This window comes from Seriola dumerili, unplaced genomic scaffold, assembly GCF_002260705.1.
Source record: "Seriola dumerili isolate Sdu_G_001 unplaced genomic scaffold, Sdu_1.0 BDQW01000538.1, whole genome shotgun sequence".
NCBI classification, from domain to species: domain Eukaryota; kingdom Metazoa; phylum Chordata; class Actinopteri; order Carangiformes; family Carangidae; genus Seriola; species Seriola dumerili.
The window spans coordinates 342,711-365,954 of record NW_019174793.1 but is presented as its reverse complement, the minus strand read 5'-3'; the positions used below and the strand labels follow the sequence as shown (position 1 = coordinate 365,954).

At 40.7% G+C, this 23,244-nt stretch overlaps 2 protein-coding genes across 3 annotated transcripts; both read left to right on the top strand.

The window, feature by feature from the left end:
• The first annotated feature begins 1,548 nt into the window (after positions 1-1,548).
• LOC111235891 (GRB2-related adaptor protein 2-like) lies at positions 1,549-10,299 on the top strand. 2 transcript variants are annotated; one of them, XM_022764465.1, is made up of 7 exons: positions 1,549-1,635; positions 2,144-2,231; positions 3,865-3,956; positions 4,406-4,528; positions 7,566-7,728; positions 9,359-9,448; positions 9,677-10,299. In XM_022764465.1, exons 2-7 carry the CDS (start codon positions 2,154-2,156, stop codon positions 9,860-9,862), a joined length of 732 nt encoding a protein of 243 aa, XP_022620186.1. In that variant the 5' UTR covers positions 1,549-1,635; positions 2,144-2,153; the 3' UTR covers positions 9,863-10,299. The 2 variants fall into 2 exon arrangements, with proteins under 2 accessions (XP_022620186.1, XP_022620185.1); XM_022764464.1 differs by having other exon boundaries at positions 9,356-9,448.
• Positions 10,300-12,907: 2,608 nt separating this feature from the next.
• On the top strand, positions 12,908-22,635 carry LOC111235894 (protein FAM83F-like). The gene is made up of 5 exons (XM_022764469.1): positions 12,908-13,485; positions 19,721-19,888; positions 20,187-20,308; positions 20,464-21,209; positions 21,595-22,635. Exons 1-5 carry the CDS (start codon positions 12,982-12,984, stop codon positions 21,639-21,641), a joined length of 1,587 nt encoding a protein of 528 aa, XP_022620190.1. The 5' UTR covers positions 12,908-12,981; the 3' UTR covers positions 21,642-22,635.
• Positions 22,636-23,244: the final 609 nt, after the last annotated feature.

Genomic DNA, 23,244 nt, shown 5'->3' with positions numbered 1-23,244 from the left:
TTACATCGCCTCCCAGAGGACAGAACAGCAAACAGTCAGTGGACAGGGTGAGAGGAGTCCCTCACAGTGCTGCTGGCTTTCTGTCAGCATCTCTCCTGAAAAATGTCCCCAACAGAGAGGAGAGGCACTCTGATGATTTTTTCTGCTGCCCTCACTGTCTTTTGCAGGGTCTTGCAATCGACTGCATTACAGTTCCAGTACCAATTGATGATTATGATGATGATGTTGGTCAGGACACTTTAAACTGACCTGGAAGAATGTAGTGAGAACTGGGAGTGGTATCCTTGCTTGCTTCAGCTTTCTTAGAAAAGACTTCTTATTTTAAGTGATGTCATCTTCAGTCTTGTCAACATTAAGAGAAAGGTTCTTGTCATCACACCAGCCTACTAGTTCTTCCACCTCTTCCCTGTAAGCCGTTTGGTCATCATCGTTGATCAGCTCCACCACAGTTGTACCATCCGCGAACTTGGCAATAATTAGGATTAGTGCTGCTTTTTACAGGTAGATGGTGTTTATATGCAACAGTAGAAGCTCCACCAAGGCAAACAAGTTGAGCAAACCACAGCAGCAAAAGTCGCCTACTGAAAGAGGCAAACTCTTTGTTGACAGGAATTCAACTTACTGTTTCTAACACCACTGAGCTGAAGTGGACTGTAATAGATGTAATTCCATTGCTTGAGTTGCTTTCCTTGGTATGTTTGATACATAAAGTGAACTTAATTACTTGTTTAATACAATCTGCTTAACTATACAGTATTATTAGCAGAGCTGTGTCAGGTGGCTTATTGATTTTACATTGTAAATCTTTTGGTTTGGTGACTAAATCCCATAGTTTAAAAGTTCCCACCAACCTGTTTGACCAAAGAGTGGTAAACTAGCCGTTCAGCTTTCATCAGTTAATAGTTAATTTGTCAGCATTTGTTTTAAGCTCCGCTACTTTAAGCTTAATGCTAACATTCACTCATTAGCATTTTATCTTCAGTATCCAGCTCCATATAAGTACAGCTGTGAGTACTCTAATGTGCTAAAATGCCCATTGGTATATTATGCATGTTGAGAACTATTTGACATCACATGTTGATGTTTAGTGTGTAACATTTACAATGTTAACTTATTGTTAGCTTTCTGATGTTAGCATTTAATGTCTAGCCATAGTTACCATACAGCTAATACTGAATATTAATTCAGTCTTTACAAAAACAATGTTTTGACAAAACAAACAAATGACTCAAAGTCTGCTTACTAGCTTTTTGTAGAGCCTTCAACTTTGATTTACGTGTCTTTTTTTTTTTTTTTTTAAATGCGTTTCAAATTTCTTTGAGGTTTGGAAAAAGCTAATATTTTATCTTGATACATTAAAAAATATACAATTGCCAGTTATTCAGTTAAATATTGCTTTACATTCATACAGTAATTTCTTGCATCCATGCAGTGCATGTAAGTTCTAATCTTTTTTGTGCATCTTTACACCTCTACATTTGTGTGTGCTCATGTGACAATGCAACAGGTCAGCAGTGACAGTGTTTCAGTAGCAGCTGCAGTCTGACTGTGCTTCCTGTGAGTTGGCAGCAGGAGTTTGCTACTTCTCCTTGTAAACCCTACGATCTCTGCACTGCGAGGACAACAACACACACGGTGAGTAACACAATGTTTCTTTCTCTTTTCAATGAGGCACAGACGGCAACAGTTTGTCATTTTGAATTATGGTTTGTTGGCCCGCTGCTTTCTGAGCTGTCAAAACGAACTTTCCTCCTACTGCACTGACAGTACCTTACCTACCAACAGAGTCCAGGTGAAGCTGGTGATAGCTTATTGATTTCTTCTGTCAAATCAATTTCTGTCATGTGTGCAAAAGAAAAATGATGAGGGGACAGGTTAAATCACTTTTTAGTGGTGTTTTTGGCCTCCAAATAACAGGAATGTGTGTTTCTGTGGGTAAGACAGACAAGAGAAAATACTTGTTACACCAGTGTTAAATGTGCTGTTTTTATAGCTTCCCAAAATGCATTACAGCCAAAACGCATGTAGACATCTTGGTTAAACCTGGGTGTGTTATGTAAGTAAAACTACAAATAGACTTTCAGTTTTGTTATTTCTAAACCCACAAATGTACACCCTCATACTTTTGTCCTCTTTCTTTTAGGTCCTTTACTATGGAGGCTGCAGCCAAGTACGACTTTGAAGCTACAGCTGATGATGAACTCAGCTTCAGAAAGGGAGAGAAATTGAAGGTAAGGAACACACACACACACACACACACACACACACACACACACACACACACACACACACACACACACACACACACACACACACACCTTGACCTTATACATAGTTCCTGCTTTGTGTTTTCAACAACCTAGTGCACACATTACATGTTATGAATAGTGCTCGATATGAAAACGCATTCAAATGCGGAGTGTGTACATAGTGCCAGCAGCGTTTTCATGTAAATCAGTGTCACAGAGTCAACTGGACATTCAGAACATTAATACAGCATAAGAAATTATTTGTATCACTGTGTAGTTGTTGCAGCTGGTTATGAAAATGTGTTACGACACTGCATCCTGCTGCTCAAATTCAAGTTTATTTCCTATTTGCAATCAGTTGCAATCTTATCTCTTCTTGACTGAAGTTTTACAAAAAGTAAAAATAAATAGCAAAGAAATAAAGAAATGTATAAGTTAAATGTTGATATACTGACCACACAAACTAAAATTAAAGCATAATGACAAGTAAACAGTGCAAACTATCTTTACTCCTGTGTAGCACAGTTGAGTTCTGTGTTTTCAAGACAGATTGACCTTGTCACCTCGAAACCCCTGAATCACAATCTTGCTCAAGACATGCTAATCTTCCTCTTAAAGTGACAGTCCAGGTTATTTGACTCGAGGTTGTGTGAGGATCTCTAGTCATTTTAATACCTGTAGTAGGTTCGGATCCGCACGCTCTTAGTTTAGAGAAGCAGCCAGGAGCAGCGGCACAGAACGCTCTGAGCGGGGACATCTGCAAAAAAAGAACATGCCTTAGCCATTTAAAAATATGCCCACGGGAAAAAAAAGCTAAAATCAGTGTAGGTGTGCGCTTTATTTAAAAAATATATATATTTTCACTTTATCTTGCAGTCAAACAGCACTTTCCTTTGGAACTACAACTTGTGAACCGCTGAACTACAATATCACTGCATACAAGCGCACCTATGGCGCAGATTGGCTGTTTTAGTCAGGCAGAGGCAGGTAGGGGCACTTGTGCAAAATGCTACGGTGGTCCAACAGTTGAGAAAATGTAGTTCCAAGGAAAGGGCTGTTGGAAGGAAAATGATTAAGTGCAAAGTTACTTTAGTCTTAATGTTTATTCCTAGTGTGAAAAAGCTCAAAGAAGTTTAATAAGCTTGCTGTTAATCCTCTATGTTGAGGGTCAGATCGGTTCATTAACCAGGAGGACCACCACCCCTATAGATCAGATAGGGAATCGTTAGCTTGACATTGTTGGATAAGTTCACTCTGCAACAACAAATGTAGACTACAGTGGTTATTTATTTTATATATTATGTCCATTTATTTGTCAGCCGATTTGTGCCGAACATGGTGGAGGGATGGCGCATGGGCCAGGGAAGAACCCATTAAATTTTGGAGCAGATCGGGGTCATTTACTACGAATTTACAGTTTTTTCCCTCAAGTCTGGTGTATGTTGTTTGACATTGGCCTTGGCAGAGGTCTGGCTCTCTGAGTGCCCTTCTACTGTATTCTTGTACTGATTTAATTTCTGTTGTACCGCCAAAAGAAAGCTGTTTAGTATATTCACCTCAATGTGACTTAATTTCATGTGAGTGTGTCTCATGTGACTGTGTCCCACTGTGTCAGATTCTGCAGACCACTGGGAACTGGTACAAAGCAGAGCTGAATGGAGCTGAGGGGTTTGTACCCAGAAACTTCATCAGCATTCACCTGCCCAGGTAAAAGCCAAAAGTCTACACATAGAGGCCAGAGAGAAAAGTACAGAGGAATAGACGGACACTCACTATTTCTAAAGTCACACAGAAGAGAGGAAGAAGTCATCTTATCATGAAAGTTAACATGCCCAGTGTCATGAGAAAACCATTCTTTGTTTAATTATGTTAAGTTACATTTCTCATTTCTCTTTCAAGTCATTTCAACAGTCATCACATGATAAATGAATGCTCATTTAGTAGATACTGTACACAGACAAAGTTTTCCTACACTTTATACTGTTACACACTAGCCCACATGGCTGATAGATATTTACCTGATTATGTTTCCAGACTTTTAGCAATGTCATTTCTTTTTTAACTCCTTAGATCTCTGCATTTATGTTTGGACTGCTAATAATTTTCTTCATTTCATCCTCTGTCGTTTTCTCTACCTCCCTCCCCCATGACTCCAGCTGGTACCAGGAAGATGCCAGTCGCAGTGACGCAGAGGAGAAGCTGATGACACAACCTGTGGGGGCCTTTCTGATACGAGGCAGCCAAAGTGCAGCCCTGGGTGACTTCTCTATCTCTGTCAGGTGTGTGTCTATGTGTGCATGTAGGTGCCTTTCAATCAAGGGGCTGACATATAGCTCACATTCACATTTACGGGCAATTTAGAGTAATATGCATGTCTTTGGACTGTGGGAGGAAGCCAGGTTTCTCACAGGAAACACACAGGCACGAGGAGAATATGCAAAGTCAGGCTTGAACCAACCTTCCTGCTAACCACTGCACCACCATGCCACCCACCTGTAGGGCTAACAAGGACTGAAACTTGGTTACTATTAATCAACTATAGCTGTGAGTGATTTCATGGATGCAGTTAGTGATGGGTAACAGTTAAAGAGATGGCTTTTACTGTTTTGGTTGATGCCATATGTTTTTAGTATATTGCAGGTAAACTTGGTATTGCGTTGCTGCTGCAAACATACTAGCATCAGCAATCATTTCTACGAGTAAGCCTACTGGTAGAAATTAATAGTTTCAAATTCTGTTTCTTTTCTTGCCTGCAATGAAACCCTTTTTTTTCCCCCAAAAATCTATCTTTTTAAGATTGTCCACCGTTTTCGCTTCTCCTATACGTTTTTGCTTTTTTTTTTTTAAAATGCCTTTCAGTGATCCCCCCCAACTTGTTCTTCTCAACCAAGATTTTTCTCATTCTGCTTCACTGTCACATGAGTGTAGGCAGCCCTATAAATGCAAATGTCTCTGACTGACTGAGTGATGGAGTTGAGTGAGTGATGGAGATACACCATTGGTCAGCCGAATGCTGTGTGACTGAGTGATAAGGTTACTCCATTGGCCAGTTGGCCGAATGTTGGAGTTTCCTCACTGGTCGTTGCTCTTTTAAAATGATTGAGCACAAACAACTTGTTGATAAATTAGCACCTTTCTTGCTAAATTTACCAGCTTTTCAGACCCCTTTACCAACTCTTTTTCAAATAAGCACCTAGAGACAAATTCAGCAAGTTTCTGGACAAACCTCAGTTACTTTCAGTGGAAAACAGACACCAGTATTGCCCCATGAGCATGAGGTCGGGCTTTCCCTCCGCAGACACACTTCTCTATGCTGATTGCATGGCAGATGACGTGAATGAGCCTCTAACTTCTTCTCTGAGTGATCATTTTATGTAAGTAAATATGGACAAAATCACAGTACAGCTGTTGATTATAACTCATGTGTCTGGTGATTTTGTCAGACATCGTCATGGTTATAAGATCAGGATTTTAGCTGCAGTTTGGAAACGGCTTTGAAGTGACTACTGGTTAACATGTAGTCTTAACAACAGACAGAGAAAAACCTGTAAATGAGAACTGCTTTATTGAGAATTCAGCTGTATTAAAACATTGTTAATGTGAACACAGAGAGGAGATAAGCAAACAGATAAACATCTGAAAGTAGGAAGAATGCAAATAGTCTAAGACATGGCCCAGACACATACATTGTTGTGACCTGGTCTTGTGTGTATTTATTACTGTCTGACCACACCACTTCCTCCTGCAGACACACTTTCTGTCTGAGAACCTTTTCTGCTTACAACAGTGTAACACTGACTGTGACATGCTGTAGCTGAAGCTTCGCATCACATGAATCCACTGAACTTCCTATGAAAAATGCCTGTTCAGTGACACACATCCAGGTGCAGATGGTTATGGGATACATCATGATGAGCATTACACAGACTGATCAGTACAAATCTGATGTTTTGGTTCAAGCAAGACATCAGAACTCTGGATACTTAAAGATACTTCACAAGACTTTCTTAGATTTGAAGACCATCGATAATTCTTTAAGTAACAGAAAAGGTGGAGTCTTATGACGTAGGTGTTTCTTTGCAAATTTAAATGCACCAGAATTAAACTATAGGTAAAGACAACAACAGGGGAGCTTAGCTGGATCTTGGTGCAAGGGTTGTATGTGTAACTGCCAACCACAACAACAAATATAAATAGCTGTTCAGTTAGAACCAGGCAAATTTAATTTCAAACATGTTTGATACTTGCGAGAATTAGGACATTCAAATCAAATAACAGTAAGAGGAGGAACAAAACGAGCCTTTCACAGAAAATAAAAAGATGTGGAGAAGAGTGAGGGAGTGAGAGAGCGAGGGTGTAGTGTGTGTGTGTGTGTGTGTGTTTGAGTGAGACAGAGAGACAGCCTTTGTGAGGGACCCAAAGAGCTTTCCTAACATTAGCTCTGCTGGAAAGTTTTAAATAATATCATGTAGCAGCAGAGCTCTTGTCTTTTCATGACAATGACAGAAGTCAGTGAATGTCGTTTTCCCTCCCAGTTTCAAAACTTGTCGGGATTTAAAAACTCCTGGCTCAACCTTGCAAACCTCTTCCTGTTTAGTTAGATGTTGCTTAGCAACACAAACAAGAGAAAATCTAGTGCTCAGGAACTATTTTATGATGTTTGAAACAGAAACACAAGATCTAAATTAGTTTTAAGTGTAAATTAACAACTGATTTGATTTGACTGATTTAATTTGTTTGCATATGGTACTTTGTTGGCAGCTCGTGTTAGCCACTGGGTCTTCATCAAAATCATGAACTGTACAACTTTTCTGGTTTTATCTCTTACTTCCTTTACTAAGATGGATTCTTCCCTGTATAATGTTGGTGCTATATGGCAGACCCATGCACAAAACACAAAACTTCCGGGTGGCTGACAAAAGAATTTCATGTTGATGTTGTAGATTACCTTAAAGTTTTGACTATTAGAGAGTGAATTTTTGTTTTTTAGTGGAGCAGAAGTGTCCTCTCCTGTATGCTCTTTCCTTGTTTTCCCTTCTCCCTCTCCTTTCAAACCTTCATACTATTTAATATTTTTTATTTCCTTCATGTAGCATTTCTCTTCCCTTTTAAATTCTGTTCTAATCCACCTTAGTTACATCCTGTCTCCTTCTTTCTGGCTAGTGGTAAGAATATGGCAAGGTCTGTTCAATAACAAAAGATGGAGAGATTGTTGTAAATAAGAAGTCAATGCTACAATTTGTTAGAAATTTACAAGAAACAGAATTTATAAATGTATAAATATTGTATTTCTTTTTTAATTTTACTCTCTTGTAGACATGCAACAGATGTACAGCACTTCAAGGTGCTGCAGGATGGGAGAGGGCAGTATAAGCTGTGGTCAGAAAAGTTCCCTTCTCTCAACCAGCTGGTGGAATTTTATAAAAAAAACACTGTCTCTAAACACACTCAGATATTTCTACAGGAGACACAACAACAGGTAGGAAACCTAATGTAAAACTTCAGCCAAACTAATGTGTACCCTTTTTTTTTTTTTTTAAGAGTGTGCTTTAATATTAATTACCGATAGCTATTTTTTCCTGTATTCCTATGGCTTCACAAGATTATCAATTTAAAAAGGAATCACAAACAATTATACTATGTTTCCCGAAAATTAGGTCTGGATTTATTATATTCAAAGGGATTTAATAATTTCAGGAATAATAAAAAATAAGTTAAAGGAATAAGACAAAAAAAAGGTTCACACAAAATTAAATAACTGCTATTTATAGCAGTAACCCAGCAAATTCAGTCTACTGACTAACTTTGTATTTAACCAAATAAATTGTACTTATATCGCTCCACCTTTGTTTTGCTTCTATATTTCAACCTTTAATAACCCTTTTATTTCCCTTTAAACCTTGTTTTGTTTCTATATGTCAACCGTTAATAAACCACTTTATGTACTTTTATTTAACGTAAAACAAGCGGGCGATAAAAATTAAATAAATTTAAACAAATAAACCCCAGTTGCAGGTCCGATGGCGAAATGACGTAGAAGTTGCTTCACTCTAACTAAGCAAACATAACTGTTCAGTACTCACAATAGCCGCAGGTTGGTCACACAATCCCAGTGTTTGATATCCACGCTGGTGGGGTGAGCAGGCGGGCTGATGGCTGACCGTGGCGGGCTGACAGGGGAGTCCTCTCTCCGTCCCACGTCTTCCTTCAAGAAGTTTCCAGGCTTCACTTGGCTACCTGTGGCGCTGGCTGGTGACACCGACTGTCTCTTGTGATCCAAAGAAACTTCCAGACCTTAGCCGAGAAACAAACTTCTAGTCTGTCTGCGAAGTTCAGATTGTTCCTTGTGGCAGCTAACTTAGCTCGCTAGCTAGCTAGATAGCTGAAAAGGCTAATAATAACACATCATCTACTGCGCCTACTACTTAACTTCTCACAGTACACATACCAATTTTCACTGGTTAGCAGTCTTGCGATCTAATGTGTACAGGGCATTAGCTGGCAAACCACTCTTTAAATCTGTTTTACAAGAGTTCTCAGTCTTTCCTTCCCGCACTTGTCCACCGAGCACCGATCTTGGCTACGCACACCGCTAGCTCATTTTTTTTCGCTCTACCTCCGCACCTCGTCAGGTCCCGCCCCCCAGCCAATCACAATGCAGAAAAATCACATGACTCTTAATCAACCAACCACATATGGTAAAATCCAACACAATAGGTTGTACTGTTAACTCCACATTCTCACGATGTACAATGCAAACAACCTAAGCCTATTTAAAGTGGCAGAAATGTTTACATGGAGCTGAACATGTTTATACTGGCCACAGCATATTTATTCTGAGTAGGAAAAGAAAATTAGCAACTAGAGTTGGACAAAAAAATTAAGATGTACTTTTATTTATGGACAGTTTACACTAGAAATTTAAAGTCTCATGGTAAAATAAGGGACTAAATGACCTGTCATACAATCAGACAAGTCATTGTATGTGTGGTTCAAGAATCATTTTGAAAAGTATTTTTTGAATATTATCCTCTGAATACAGTGAAGATAAACAAAGGAAATTTACAAAGATAAAATATACTGTAAAGCTTTTCATGTCCCAACAGCAGAGAGGAAGCTCAGACAATCTCCCACCTCTCCCTGCTTCTCTCCATACTCCTCCAGTGCTCGACCGCCCATGTAAACCTGCACCAAGACAGGTATTTAATACAGTGTGTGTCTGTGTATGTGTCTTTTGTGTGCCTACACTGATGTGTGTGTGCACAGAATTCAGGTAGAAATCTCTGCACACAAGAAATTAAACTCTGAAACGTCTTGCAGCTGTAATATTGAGCTGAAAAAGTGAGTGTGGATCAACTTTTAAAAGATCTCTGAAACTTGTCTTTCTGTCTGTGTGTCTCATCTTGTACATCCTCCTCTGTGTCCAGCACAAAGCTTCCTCCACCAGGAAGGTCAAAGCTCTGTACAGTTTCCATGCTGAAGACACAGATGAGCTGGAGTTCAGCGTCGGCGATATCATCGAGGTCCTGGAGTGCTCTGACCAGGCCTGGTGGAGAGGCCAGCTGAGGGGCAGGACAGGCCTGTTCCCCTCCAACTACACCAGCCCCATCTGACAGGAGCACACAAATAAAGACAAACAGGTGTTATATTACAGTAACGTTTTATTCCAGTTAATGCCTAATGCTAACACTCTCAACTTAACCCTGAACCTGCATGAAGTCTTCAATAGAATAGAAAAATATAAAACTGGTTGTTTGTCAAACTGCTTTCAAAGATTTAACACATGAAGTTTATATATTGGGTTCAATATTTTATATATTTATAACATACAGCAATCCTAAACATGATGAATTTGATTCCAATACATCTGGAAAAAGTGACATCTGCTTTTACAAAGTGACTGATAACACAAAATAATCAAACCAATGCCATGGTCGTGTACTGTGTCAGTTATACTGTAACACTGCTGTCCTTTATTCCACTGAATTTGGTCTGAGTATTTGACATAAACTATAACCTGCAATATAAAAGATATGAATATGTCACAACAACAGTAATGTATTTATTTTTGAAAATGCTTTATTTTTTAATAAAAAACATTGATAAGCATTATTATTGAGAGTTGACAGTATATACTGTATATATATATATGTATATATATATATATATATACACACTCATTTTCAGTCGGGAAAAATATTATGCTATTACAGTGTTATCTATTAAATCATGCTTTCCAAATATCTGGAGCAAAATACTTCACTTTACGTCAGTGGTTCTATAAACTGACACTCGGCTCTGCAGCACTCCTACATGATATAACAATCCCTCAATGGTCATAGTTACAATAAGTTACAACTTAGGAAGCTTTTGAAGTTGTAGCTGATTGCTCAGCATCCATAGAACAACAGTGTCCTGTAAAATCAATAACACCTAAACCATCCAGAAGATGCATTCAGTGCTTTGTAATACTGAAAGGTGAGAACAAAACACACAGTGCCATGAATAAAATCGTTACACATTTACAGTGGTGGCCAAAATTATTAGAACACCTGAACACCAGCTGAAAATATTGACCTGTTTTTTTGCCTCCAAAACATGATTTCATTTCGCAATGTTCATGAAACATGCAGATGGTTGCTCTGAACACAACAAATACCAGATAAAGTGAGTCCTAATGTTTTTATCCACTGTTAACTTTAATATCTCGTATGTCCACCTTTTGCAGCAATTACAGCAGCACATCTCTCTGGCATAGGGTCAATATATTTCCTGAGAACTTCACCACTAATTTTCTCCCATGCCTTCTGCAACTCAAGCCAAAGGCTTTCCTTTGAATGTACAATAGATTTGTCCAGTTTATTTTCCAACTCGCTCCAAATTTGCACAATGGGGGTGAGGTCTGGACTTTGAGGGGGCCAGTCCATCATTTTCAATGTTCCAGCAGATTCCTTCTGTCACAGGTAGTTCCGGCAATAGTTAGAAGAATGTTTAGGGTCAGTGTCCTCTTGGAAAATAAATCCAGGCCCAATAAGACGACTCCCAGATGGTACTCCGTGCCTCACCAGAATGTTGTGGTATACTTTCTTATCCATGATGCCATCAATTTTCAGTACGTCACCTGTTCCTGAGGCTGAAATGGCACCCCACACCATAATACTACCCCCTCTGTGTTTAACTGTTGGCAAGAGACACTCATTTTTATATCTCTCCCCCTCCGTCTGTCAAACATACACTCTTCGCTTGTCGCCAAACTGTTAAAACTTGGACTCATCTGTCCACAACACTTTATACCAATCTTCCTTCGTCCATTTCTTGTGTTCTTTTGTCCATTTCAGGCGTTTCACTCTATTTTTCTCTTTCAGTAATGGTGTCTTTGCTGCTATTCTGCCAACAAGTCCTTCTTCTCCCAGTTTCCGACGCACAGTTCTTGAAGACACTGTTGCACCATTAGTCATTGTGGTGTTGATCTCGTCACACAGTTCTCGTGAGGTCTTTCTTCGGTCCTTAAGACTGAGAATTTTGAGATGCTTCACATGTCTGTCTGAAAGTTTATTTTTTCTACCTCTCCCCTTTCGGTTCTGGTGTGAATTGGTGGCATCATGGCGGTCTAAAGTGTACTTTACAGTGCTTGGACTGCATCCGAAGTCCTTGGCTATGCGGCGGTAACTCCAGCCAGCATCAAAAAGGGCCTTTATTCGAACCCGTTGCTCACTCATTAGCTCCTTCTTCACCTTAGCCATGTGCTTCAAGAACTACTTCTAGAGGCTTTGAATTTATGCCAATTGGTGGTGTGACCTCAGTGACAAAACCCTGATGTTGCCAATCACTTAATGAGCAGGAGATGCCTTGTACATTCAAAGGAATCACACAGCTGTGTCCTAAGACTCTTGCATCACCATCAATTTAACCACGATCACACCTGACAATGATTACACAAGTAATTTGGCTTCTTCTGTGAAGGAACATGATTGTGTGACATTGATAGTGAAATAGGCCTAGCTTGTTTTTTGTAAGGAAAATGACCTAAATCTCCTTATGATGGCTCTATTCTATGGTTTATATAAATCTAGGATTTGTCATATATTCAATGTGGCACGAGACTATCTTGACCTACATATAAATTGTTCTTTGCTCAGTTTATTATCTGGGTTTGTTTATGCAACATGAGCACAGGGTAGATGGAAGAGAAACTCCTAACAGCCCTACCTTTAAACAGAACCAGCCCTTTGCAAACAACTGATGCATTCAAGTCCTGTTTGTAAATTGGAAATTCCGATTTGCAATCCTAACTCCCAGATCCATTTCTTCTAAATTCATATTTGACAGGTTGCCTAATGTTACAAAGATTTGTTATGTACATGGACTGCAAGAGTTAAATTCAAACATTTTGCAGAATAAGAGAATGTGTGATATAGGTGTTATTTAGTTATTAAATGTGAAAAATGTGAGCGAAAAGCACTAAATTGATCTTATTCACTGACTGTAAGGAATTCTTTCAAGGCCACATTTAACAGACAGTGTCTTGTGCGTACCTACAGCCTAGTGTCCTTTTTTCCGATAGCACATGAACGCAGCATAGAGTTTCCGCCTCATTCCCGTCCCGGACAGGTAAGAAAACTCTCCCAGGTTAGTTCAATCTGTCCGGGTCTGGTGTCACACATATTGAGAGGTTTTGCCAAACAGACCACAGAGTTTCTGAGCTGCAGGAGGGGTAACCGCCGCCACAGCCATGGCCGAATCCCAGCTTATGTGCATGGAAGACGGCCACATCGGAGCCAGTGTCCCGGAGACTAAACCGGAGTTTTACTACAGCGAGGAGCAGCGCGCTGCCATCGAGGAGCTCCTCAAGAACGGCGACGGTGCCTTCAAAACAAGACTCAAAGATGACAACATGAAAGACTTTCTATCGGCCAGAGAAGTCAAAGTGTTGTTGAGCACTTTCAAACAGTATGACTCGGGTAATGACAGCAACAGCAGCAGCAGCAGCAGCAGCAAAGCCACACAGTCCAAGTCGGATCAGGGAGCCGCCGGCACCGACGCGGATGATTCGGGGGTCCATTCCACCTACTGGCCCCAGATGTCGGACACCCAGGTGCCGCCGCTGGATATCGGCTGGACCGGCGGGGGTCTGTTCAAAGGGGTGACCCGGGTGGTCGTGCACACACATCCGCCTAAAGATAATGGACCTCACATCAAAGAGGTGGTGCGGCGGCTCATACAGGAGGCCAACAAGGTGAGGAGGGCAAGTCCGAGGCAGACATGGCCAGTATTCTCCTTTACAGTCATGATAGTGAAAAAGTAATCTTAAATTCACACTATCAGATTATGTCAGTTAATATATAACTTTTTATGTCCCCTTTTTGAAATCTTCATATTACAGTTCAAAAATAAAGTTCATGATGTCCTCTATAATTATTTTAATAATAAGAAAACTGTACAAAATACCAAATAGTCTGTCATAATAGGCAGGATGAGGCTACACCAAAATGAATACAGTTAAAACCTTAATAGCACAGGTGAGCCCAGGATAGAGATTTATGAAGCGCTGTGAGGAATAGGCAACATTTCACAGAAAGAATAGCATGTGTTTAAAGTCACCAGTTGACTAAATAAGTCATTAGAGACAATAACAAGACAAGGGGGTGAGGTCAAATGTTACAGAGCAAAAATACAGTGTTGTCAAGGGACATCACCTGTGTGTGTGGATGACAGGACAGTTTCGTTTTCTGTATCACCTGCAATCTTAACATAACTACAGGAAGTTATGCTTGTATTACCTGCTTGAATGCTGTAATTCACGTCGGCAGTAAATAACACACACGTTTAACCACATGTTTAAAGAGATGTATCACTGCCTGGAAACAATCTGACGGATGGATCCAAAGAAAGAACCTGAAGGAAGAAGAAAATATATAATGAGGAAAAAAGAGAAATGAAAAAGACAAAAGAAAAAATGATACGGTTGTTTACGGTGTTTATTTATTATTTAATCTGGACTGCAAAACTCCACGTCTACAATAGAGAACATGGGAGGTCAGTCAGTTTCTGTCAGCAGTAATAGTGCTGCACTATGTGGCCAAAAGTATGAGGACACCAGAACATTATGCCCATATATGGCTGTTGAAGATATAATTCAAAAACCATGGGGCTGCAACTAACAAATATAACTACTGATTAATCTTATTAATTTTATGAATCTTATTAATCTATTTATCACAACTACCATGTAATTGTATTGTTCTGTCTGACCAATGGCCCAGAACTCAAATACATGAGATTTACTTTTTTGGTCCAACATGAAAAGCAAATATTCAGCTTTGAGAAGTTTTGACATATTCTCTTAAAACAAGACTTAAAACCTTATTGATTGTTGTAATTCTTGCAGATGATAAAGCCCGACTTTAATCACAAACAAAAGCAAAATACTCCACTTTTTAAATTATCTTCTGATAATAAAACTGAACATCTTGAGGGTTTGAGGGGTTGGCTGGAATATGATGACGTTACCTCGGTCTTAAGGAAATCCTGATGGGCATTTTTCAAACATTTGCAGATAAATGATTCATAGATTACGCAATAAAATCTTCTGATAATGAGAATAATCGCTGGTGTCAGCCCTTAAGGAGAGCAGTGTCACGCTGAACCAGGAGAGGGTCTTCCCAGAATTTCTGCCACAAAGTTGGAGGCACATTGTTGTTTATAACATCATTAAGATTCCTTTTAATGGGAACTAAAGGACCACCATGTTGTAATATTACACTACCTTCTTTAGCTGGGGCCTCAGTTTACTGCCAACTTGTTCACCTACAAAGCCAATCTGCCCTTTGCAGTCGTATGTTCAGTCGCGTATGGTCCAGGTGGGATGGAGTCATGTTCGAGTGATTAATACCCCCCCCCCACACACACAGTGACTGAGAGCCTGGAGTGGGTCTGTGTTTTCACGTTGCCCGTCGTAATGTTTACTCAGAGACTGCCAGATGACTCCGCTGAGTCATCCTCTCCGCCTGCTCACAGTGTCAGGCCCTGCTCGGCCTCCCTGCCTCTTAATGCCTCTTAAAAACTGGGTCAGGAAGGACGACACGAGCATGTTTCCAAATAACTCCTTCAGAGCTGTTTAATTGGTTTTATTGATTCCCCAGAATTATCTTGAGAAATTCCCCTTCTTTTTTTTCTTCCTCCTCCTCCTCTGTCCTTCTTTCCCCCTCCCACTTTCTTTCTTTTCTTTTGTGTTGTTGCATTCCTTTCTTTAATGTTTTGTTTTTTAACTTTCTTTCCATTTACATGCTCATGTTCTTACTTTCCTTTCCTTCCTTTCTTCCTGGTTGCAAACAAATTCATGTTACAACTCAGAAGTTCTACAAGTGGTTAAACTAGATAACTGGCCCTTGACAGATTCCTCTTTTATGCTTTTATGCTTTTATGCTTTTATTGATGAAGTGATTTGCAGTCCGCAGTGCGTACACATCCATTACCTTCCACTTATTACCTTATCATGCAGGGCACACAGCAGGTACACGTCAGTGTTTTCTTTACTAGCTCACGTCCTCTTTTAATATTCTCCTAGGTAAGCCAGGAGTAAGAGCTTCCAGCTCTCTATACGCCTCATAATAAACCTATTTTTAAAAAAAAAAGTTTTTCTATCTTTTGTGGGTGGTTCCCAAAGTTGTCGGATAAAGAAAAGATTACATGTAACATGGTAGTTAAGCTTGCTATGCATGTGTGGAATGTTACAAACCTACCAGCTTTGTTGTAACTGATCAGAAATAATTACACTCACACACTAATGTAACACACGCTGAGCAACCAGTTCTCCCGGCGCCAACATGTTCATCTTTGCACGCAGATATTACATCTACTGTCGCTGTATGTTTCTTGGTTTTTTTTTTTCTCACTTTGCTTAATGATGATGATCCAGTCTGTTAGGCTTCTCAGTACCGAGTCTACTGTCCACATGCCTCAGCTTGTATCTCTGTCGTTACCCTCGCACGTCTGCTCGGCATTTTTCCTCAATGAGACACTGGGTGGAAACAACAGGCCTTTTCTGAGAGGAACAGAGCAACATTTGTTGCAAGGTTAAAGTAGAGGGTTTTTCCATGACTCTGGTTTTCAGGGGGCAGTGGAACAGTCCAATAATGCACACTTCCCAGGCCTTCATCCTCCGCTTGGACTGAACATGTCTCCACATGTTTGAAAGGACCAACTGTCTCTCTTTTTACCTCTCTTTTTTTAACCTGCACGTCTCCATCCTACGTTTCATAGACCCAACAAGATACCTTTACGGCTTTGACCCTGAATGACTGAGTTCCTTTAACACCGATGATCCACGGACCTCGTCTTGTAAGCTGCAGGGCCTAAGAATGACACTTCTGGTCCTCTGTCTGTCTGTCCAACATTTTGGTCTACACGTCTGGACTACAACGGACCGGACTAACATTAATTTACATTTAGACATTTTGTTGTCGGTTTCGAGGAATCCTTTTTTTTTTTCTTTTTTTTTTTTAAGCTTTATTCATTCGGGTGAATTTCACTGAGAGACAACCTCTCTCTATAACAGGAACGCCCTGATCACACCCACATAGTTCCACACATACACACCTGGAAGCTGCCAGCACCAACACAATCTGTCCACTCAGCAGCTCCACTGGAGCAGTTGAGGTTAAAGGCCTTGCCAAAGGGCACCAAGTGCTGCTATATCACTTTTCCCATCACAACACCTTTTGTGTAGTGCCACAATATCACTACTTGTATATGAGATACATTTAAAATGTAATGGGCAGCTTATCATGACACTATTTTCCATGACAAACATTTCCTGTAGCTCCACTCCATCCATTAGCTATAGCACTTACCCTCGAGGGGTCGCTGGAGCCACTCCCAGCTGATGTTGGACAAGTCGCCCGGCTATCTCAGGGCTGACATACACAAATAAACAACCAGTCACGCTCACAATCACACCTACATGCAATTTAGAAAAAGCAACACTCACAGGCAAAAACTTAACATACACAAGATAACTCCAATCTATTAAGCAGCTTGGCACAAAATGTGCAGGGCAAATTTATAAAACCCCTTTTTATATATATATAATGATCTAGTAGCAGTGGTCACTTTTTCTCTAGCACCCTCCTTTGAACACATACGCTTAAACTGTATGACATACTATACCTTGGTCACCAACGAGGTGCCGTGGACCAGCTTCACTGTCTCCTCTGACAGAACCAACAACCAGTGCTGATGTATGTAATCGCAGTTTTATGAATGAAAGTGAACAGTTCATTACTTTCCAATTAGATATTTTTCTCCCTGTGATTAGGTAGAAAGAGGGAGAGTATGTGGATATACAGCTCGCACACTTGTGCAGAGGATACCATCACAAGCACAGTGGTGATATATTTGGTAGAATGCTCCAGGCATGAGGGTGATTTGTGAGTCAAATAGTTGCAGGGTCACTGAAATAAGATAAAACATTCCTCTGAAAGAGGTGCTAGTCTTTGTGTCTGAGTCACCCCTTTATACGACACGACACGACACGACACGACACGACACGACACTGGATAAATCAAGCAGTCAGTTTTGATCTTGATGCTTAATGTCTTCTTTTTTTTTAGGCTGGGCTGTAATCGGTTGATTGAAATTGTCATTAGTATTGAACTGGTAAGTGTTTCAACCCCCACAAAGGCTCTCTAAAAAAAACAACAGAATCAAAATAGTCAATTTGTTGAAGTGAAAAAACTAAACAAAAAAGGACCATAGTCAACATCTAAAACAAACAACAGAAAGGTGATGGGCCGTGGTTGGATGGAAAGCCACTCAGAACAACCCACAAAGGGTCGTAGGATCTGGTGTCTTCCCTCAAACCTAAACCAACACCAAAACTAAACCTCACAGAAAGAACGCCACAGAAAACCCATCACAAAAACAAAAGGAGCAGTGAAACAGACCTCTAAAGCATCAACACTAACTGCTGCTGCGGCGGCTGGAAGGTGGAAGACGGTGTGCTGCCCCCTCTCTATGGGTTTCCTCTCAATCAGACCAGAACACACAACACCTGAGGAGAGAAGATGAAACATCATGAGTCAAGGAACATTTGCACGTCATGAACAGCAGGGGGCGAGAATGTAACATAAAGTAACTTGTAATAACAAAATGATCGGATCAGTGTGTTGTTCACTCCACTTTATTGTCAGGTATGATGAACACTGCAGCCTCGAGGTGCCATCAACAGGGTCTTTAACTTCCTGTGGTTGACCCTGATCCTGACGTTCATCACTTTATGATGCACGAGTATCAGAACAGATCATAAAACTACATCAAACATATACAGAGCAGCAGGAGACTGTCGTTTCCCCCCTTGCACCTTCTGGTCTTTTTCAGCATTTAGTTGTTATTTTTTACTAGTTACAGTTAAATGCAGAAAAAGACCAATTAACCGTCGTCTTGTTTGGCTTTTATTTGGTAAAAAGCTATAAGTGCTACTACGAATCCCAGCAGTCCGACAGAGGAGAAAGCGAAAGCTGCACGGCAACATTTCTTAAGACACAGACAGATATAAATCCTCAATTCCTCAACAAGTCTCCTTTTGTTGTTGTTACAGAGCTGTGTCTCTATGATCTGTCAGCCTGACTGGAACACAGCAGAGGGATAATACTGTGGTTTTGTCAGACCAGCAGCTAAGACTCTTTCATGCGGCTGTACAGCGCCCTCAGGGTGAGTGTATCCCTGGGTGGTAAAGAGCCTCGGTTAGACAGATTAGCTTCACCTGCTGGTTTCTTTGTTGGCTGTCTAAAAAGACATTCTGCCTCTAAGCATTTTATAGATTTTTTTTTTTCCTTAGCTATAGAAATGTAACATGGATGAGAACCAGAGCACTTAAATCCATGCTTCTTCATTTGTTACAATGTGTTTTTCTTCCTGCTACATGATTTACTGACCCAGCAGCAAGTGGAAATTTCATAAATGCGCATTTTTAAAATGTAAATCCAGCTTTTGTAAAATTTGTAAAAGGGTTTTGTGGAAAATGCACAGCCATGAAGCACGAAAGTGAAGCCCATTACTGGCTTAAAGTTAAAGGGATAGTTCGGGTTGTTTGACGTGGGCATGTGTGAGGTACTGAGGTACTGAGCGATGTGTTGCTGTGCACAAAGCTAGCAGGAAAAAAACGTGTTTTAGACACTTTTAAAAACAACCACCGAAACAATCTAATATCCGTTTAAATGTCCGCTTCCTGTAGAATATTTTCAGCGGTTTATCTTCCCAGGAATGGGGCCCAGAAAAAGAAAGACACATTTGAAGGAGCCTTCGAAATGGGGCAGCCTAGTCACGCCGCTGTGACGCATTCTGCCTTTGAAAGCAGCCTTTTTTTAAAAACTTGCCCTAAATTATGTGATCACACAAACCCATTCCTCTACATTACTACCTAAATATATTATTAATTGCTGTTGCCTTTTAAAATACGTCTTCTCTTGCAGGTGATAGCGATAGTGATGGACATGCTCACAGACGTCCAGATCCTGCAGGACCTGATGGACGCGGCCTGGCGACGCTCCGTGCCCATTTACATCTTGTTGGATCACCAAGGCGTGCCACACTTCCTGGATATGTGCTCCAGGCTGCAGATTGGCTCACAGCACCTGCGGGTAAGGAGATGAATGCAGCACAGACATTAAGCACGAGAATGACCCTGGATTCATTTCTGACAGGTGTGATTTATTGTTACAATGATATGGATTACCTTCATAGCAACGCCTCAGAAATAGTCCAGGAGCCATACTGTAGCATATCGCCCACAGTTTCATTACCTGTATGAAGTTCTTGGGGTTAAAGTCAAAGTGTAGTATCGGCTGTGTGCGTCTTTGGTACAAAGTCACCCTCTCAACATTGCTGGCTGTGTTGTTTTCCTGTTTGCGGCCTGACTGTGATCCTCTGTGGCTGCAGAACATCAGAACCAGGACGCTGCAGGGAACCGGATTCGGTTTGTCCTTCGGCAGACTGCCTGGTTCACTCTGTAACAAGTACATGCTGGTGGACGGAGAAAAAGTCATGTTCGGCTCCTACAGGTGAGGTGTAATCGTGTGTGCATGAGTTCTAGTGTAGATCTTGTTAATCTTGAAGTATTTTCTATAAAATGATTTTTAATGTTTGCTGTAAGCCTAATAAACCAATGAGGACACGCAGAATCTAATGAAGTTGATAAATGGCGTCTCTGTCGCAGTTTCTCCTGGTGTACATCTCGTATGGACCGAAACATGATCACCGTGATGACGGGGCAAGTGGTTGACTTCTTTGACCGGGACTTCCGTGAAATGTACGCCATCTCTGAGAAGTTGGACCTCTACAAGGAGTTCCACGTTAGCCCGCCTGCTGCTAACGTGACCGCTACAATACGATCCAAAGCGGGGCCCAAACGCCCGCCTCTGCCAGCCACCACGTCCCGTTTCCAGGTCAGCTTAGGGGATTCTCGGAAAGCCAAAATCCAGGTGCCTGCTCACAAATACTACAACCCCAAATACTCGCTGGTGTTTGGGGACATCCCACGTCCAACAGGGTCTCTGCAGGGGCCAGGACCTAAGAGGGGCTCACTCCTGGCTGAGGCTCCCGAGGAGATACACGAGGGGAGGCCACGACAGGCCAGTAGTGAGAGGACGGGCCAGCTGAGTCCGGTGCCATCAGAAGCCCCGAGTGAAAGTTTCAAGAGGCCCAATGGACTCACGCAGGACAAGAAGAGGCAGCTCACATGGACGCAGAAATTATTCAGGAAGAAATTGTCCAGTAAGCCTTCATCCAACAGCCCTGCAGACAGCACATGTCCTTCACCCACAGAAACCAACCGGGCCGATGAGAACGAAGACAACTATGAGGTGATCGTGAAATCTCCATCCAAATGGAAGACGAAGAAGCCGTCTAAACTGGGCCGGAAGACAGAGTCTGAGCAAACTGTCGCTGCACAGGACAATGAGAGTAAGTTAGGGATAAAGTGGATACGTCTAAAGATTGACAAATGATTTAATCAGTGGTTCTCAACCTGTGGGCCCAATTTTTGTAAAGGGTTGAAAGGTAGGAATGATGAGATGATTTAACTGTAAGGAAAGCAGAAAATATATTTTTTTACTCTAATCTAGGAAAAATAATTTAAAAAAAGAATAATAAAGAGTCACAAATAGTCTTTTCTTCATTTAAATAGGTCACATGCCCAAAGTGTTGGAAACCGCTGAACTAATCTAACTTTTACAGCAAATAAACTACCGGTAGTTATTTTTTTGGGTTAGGGTTAGTGTTCACAGGCATTATCCTATACCAATCCTGACATAATGTCTTGACATAATGTGTTTTCTTTTTCATACAGGTGTTAAGAGTCGACGTCGAAAAAAACAAGAATGTAATGTGTCCTGAGGTGAACCTGCCATTCTCTGACGACAGAAAGCAGTCACGCAGGCTTGAGATGGATTACAAAAATAACTTTCTTAACACTAATGACACTTTTGTTTGTGCAATATTGTATGTGCCTTACAGAAAGAAAAGATCAATCAGGTTGTGATGCATTCTGTTTTTATGTTTAGTGCCAAATGTAAAATGAAAATTCAAAGTCTTAAGGGATATCTATTTCCCTGGGAGAGTGCAGAAAGGTTTAAATGAGATATTTCCCGGTGATCACTTGAGTCTTGTTTGCTCTGAGCCTCTTTTTGGGGCTTCAGGGATTTAGGGATAACTGCTTCCCTGCTGGACCCTGAGTGCATAGGTTTATAGTGTACATTTTAGTGCACAAAATGTGAAATAAGTTTGCACAAATCTTCTTCATCTGTTTAGAGAATATATTGAAATGAGGTTGTCGGAGGTTGCAAATCGAACATTTTAATTCAAACATCCAATTCTTAGATGAATGATTTTTCCCTGATCAGGAATTATCTGTAACCATGAACCATACCTGACCTCTGAAGAACTAACTCTGCTGAAAGATCCAAAATGGGCAAGAACCACTCTTATCATGAGCAACCTAAAGCAGGTCATATTCAAACCTCGGATGATTGTTACCTTTGCTTAAAAAAGAAAGAGGAATCATCAGAGAGAAATCATGAAAAAAAGAAGTTAAGGTGAGTAAATCTCACCTTGTATTACCCCTTAGGTGGTGTTGTGGGCCGTTATGTGTGTACTTTTTCCGTGTTGTCACTTCTCTGCAAATGAATGTTACCAAGAATTTCTGTGAATGTTTTTTTGTTGCACTAATACATTGTGGGATCTTTTGTTCATTGTGCTTACTAAATGGTCTCAGATAAGTAAAGCTTTAAAAGGTATGAGGAAGATTTTTTATTTTTAAATATTTGGATTGTTTAGTGGATGACTGAATTTAAACAGGAGGACCACATGATCAAAGCATTTAAAAATGTGTTTTAAAAACTAAAAAATACAGTAAAAAATAAAATGAAATGGGAGAAAAGCAAGATGTTGTCATAGGGTATTTCTATTCAAACACGATGCTTCACTTTGACTGCAGCTCCACCTGGTGGTGACACCACAGTGCAACTCCAACTTTTAAGATGGAAACCTGATGTGTGCATTCGCAAACTGGCCACTAGGTGACACCCTGGTCCCCCCTCTGCTGTCTCTTCTCCGGGTGTTTCATGACAGCTTGTAACTCAACAGTGGAACCACAGGCATGATGGGAGCTCAGGGTTGGTTTGAGGGTAGAGGTGGGGACGTGAAGTGGGAGGGTGTCTGAGTGGGATGTGGTGCAACACTGAAACAGGAAGTCAGAGCTGCAGCAGGAAGAGGCGTTCTCGCACTCATTTATAGTCTGGTGTTACTCACACACAGCAGGGCCGAAAATATGTTGTTTCCTGAGTTACTTGCATCTTAATGTTCATTCTAAAACACTGCATCTGTCTGTTTAACCAGAAATTCTTCCTGCTCTATCAGAGAGGTTTTCTGTAAGATTAAGTGAAAATCAACAGCCAGAATGTCCGCAAAATGTGTCTACTAGAAAATACAGATCTGACCA

Bases quoted from the DNA above. Each gene is read 5' to 3' on its own strand.
- LOC111235891 (XM_022764464.1), top strand. From the start codon at position 2,154: ATGGAGGCTGCAGCCAAGTACGACTTTGAAGCTACAGCTGATGATGAA. The intron at 2,232-3,864 runs GTAAGGAACACA...CCACTGTGTCAG, and splicing joins GAAAGGGAGAGAAATTGAAG to ATTCTGCAGACCACTGGGAA. The intron at 9,449-9,676 runs GTATTTAATACA...CTCTGTGTCCAG, and splicing joins GTAAACCTGCACCAAGACAG to CACAAAGCTTCCTCCACCAG.
- LOC111235894 (XM_022764469.1), top strand. From the start codon at position 12,982: ATGGCCGAATCCCAGCTTATGTGCATGGAAGACGGCCACATCGGAGCC. The intron at 13,486-19,720 runs GTGAGGAGGGCA...CTTCTCTTGCAG, and splicing joins TCATACAGGAGGCCAACAAG to GTGATAGCGATAGTGATGGA. The intron at 20,309-20,463 runs GTGAGGTGTAAT...TCTCTGTCGCAG, and splicing joins GTCATGTTCGGCTCCTACAG to TTTCTCCTGGTGTACATCTC.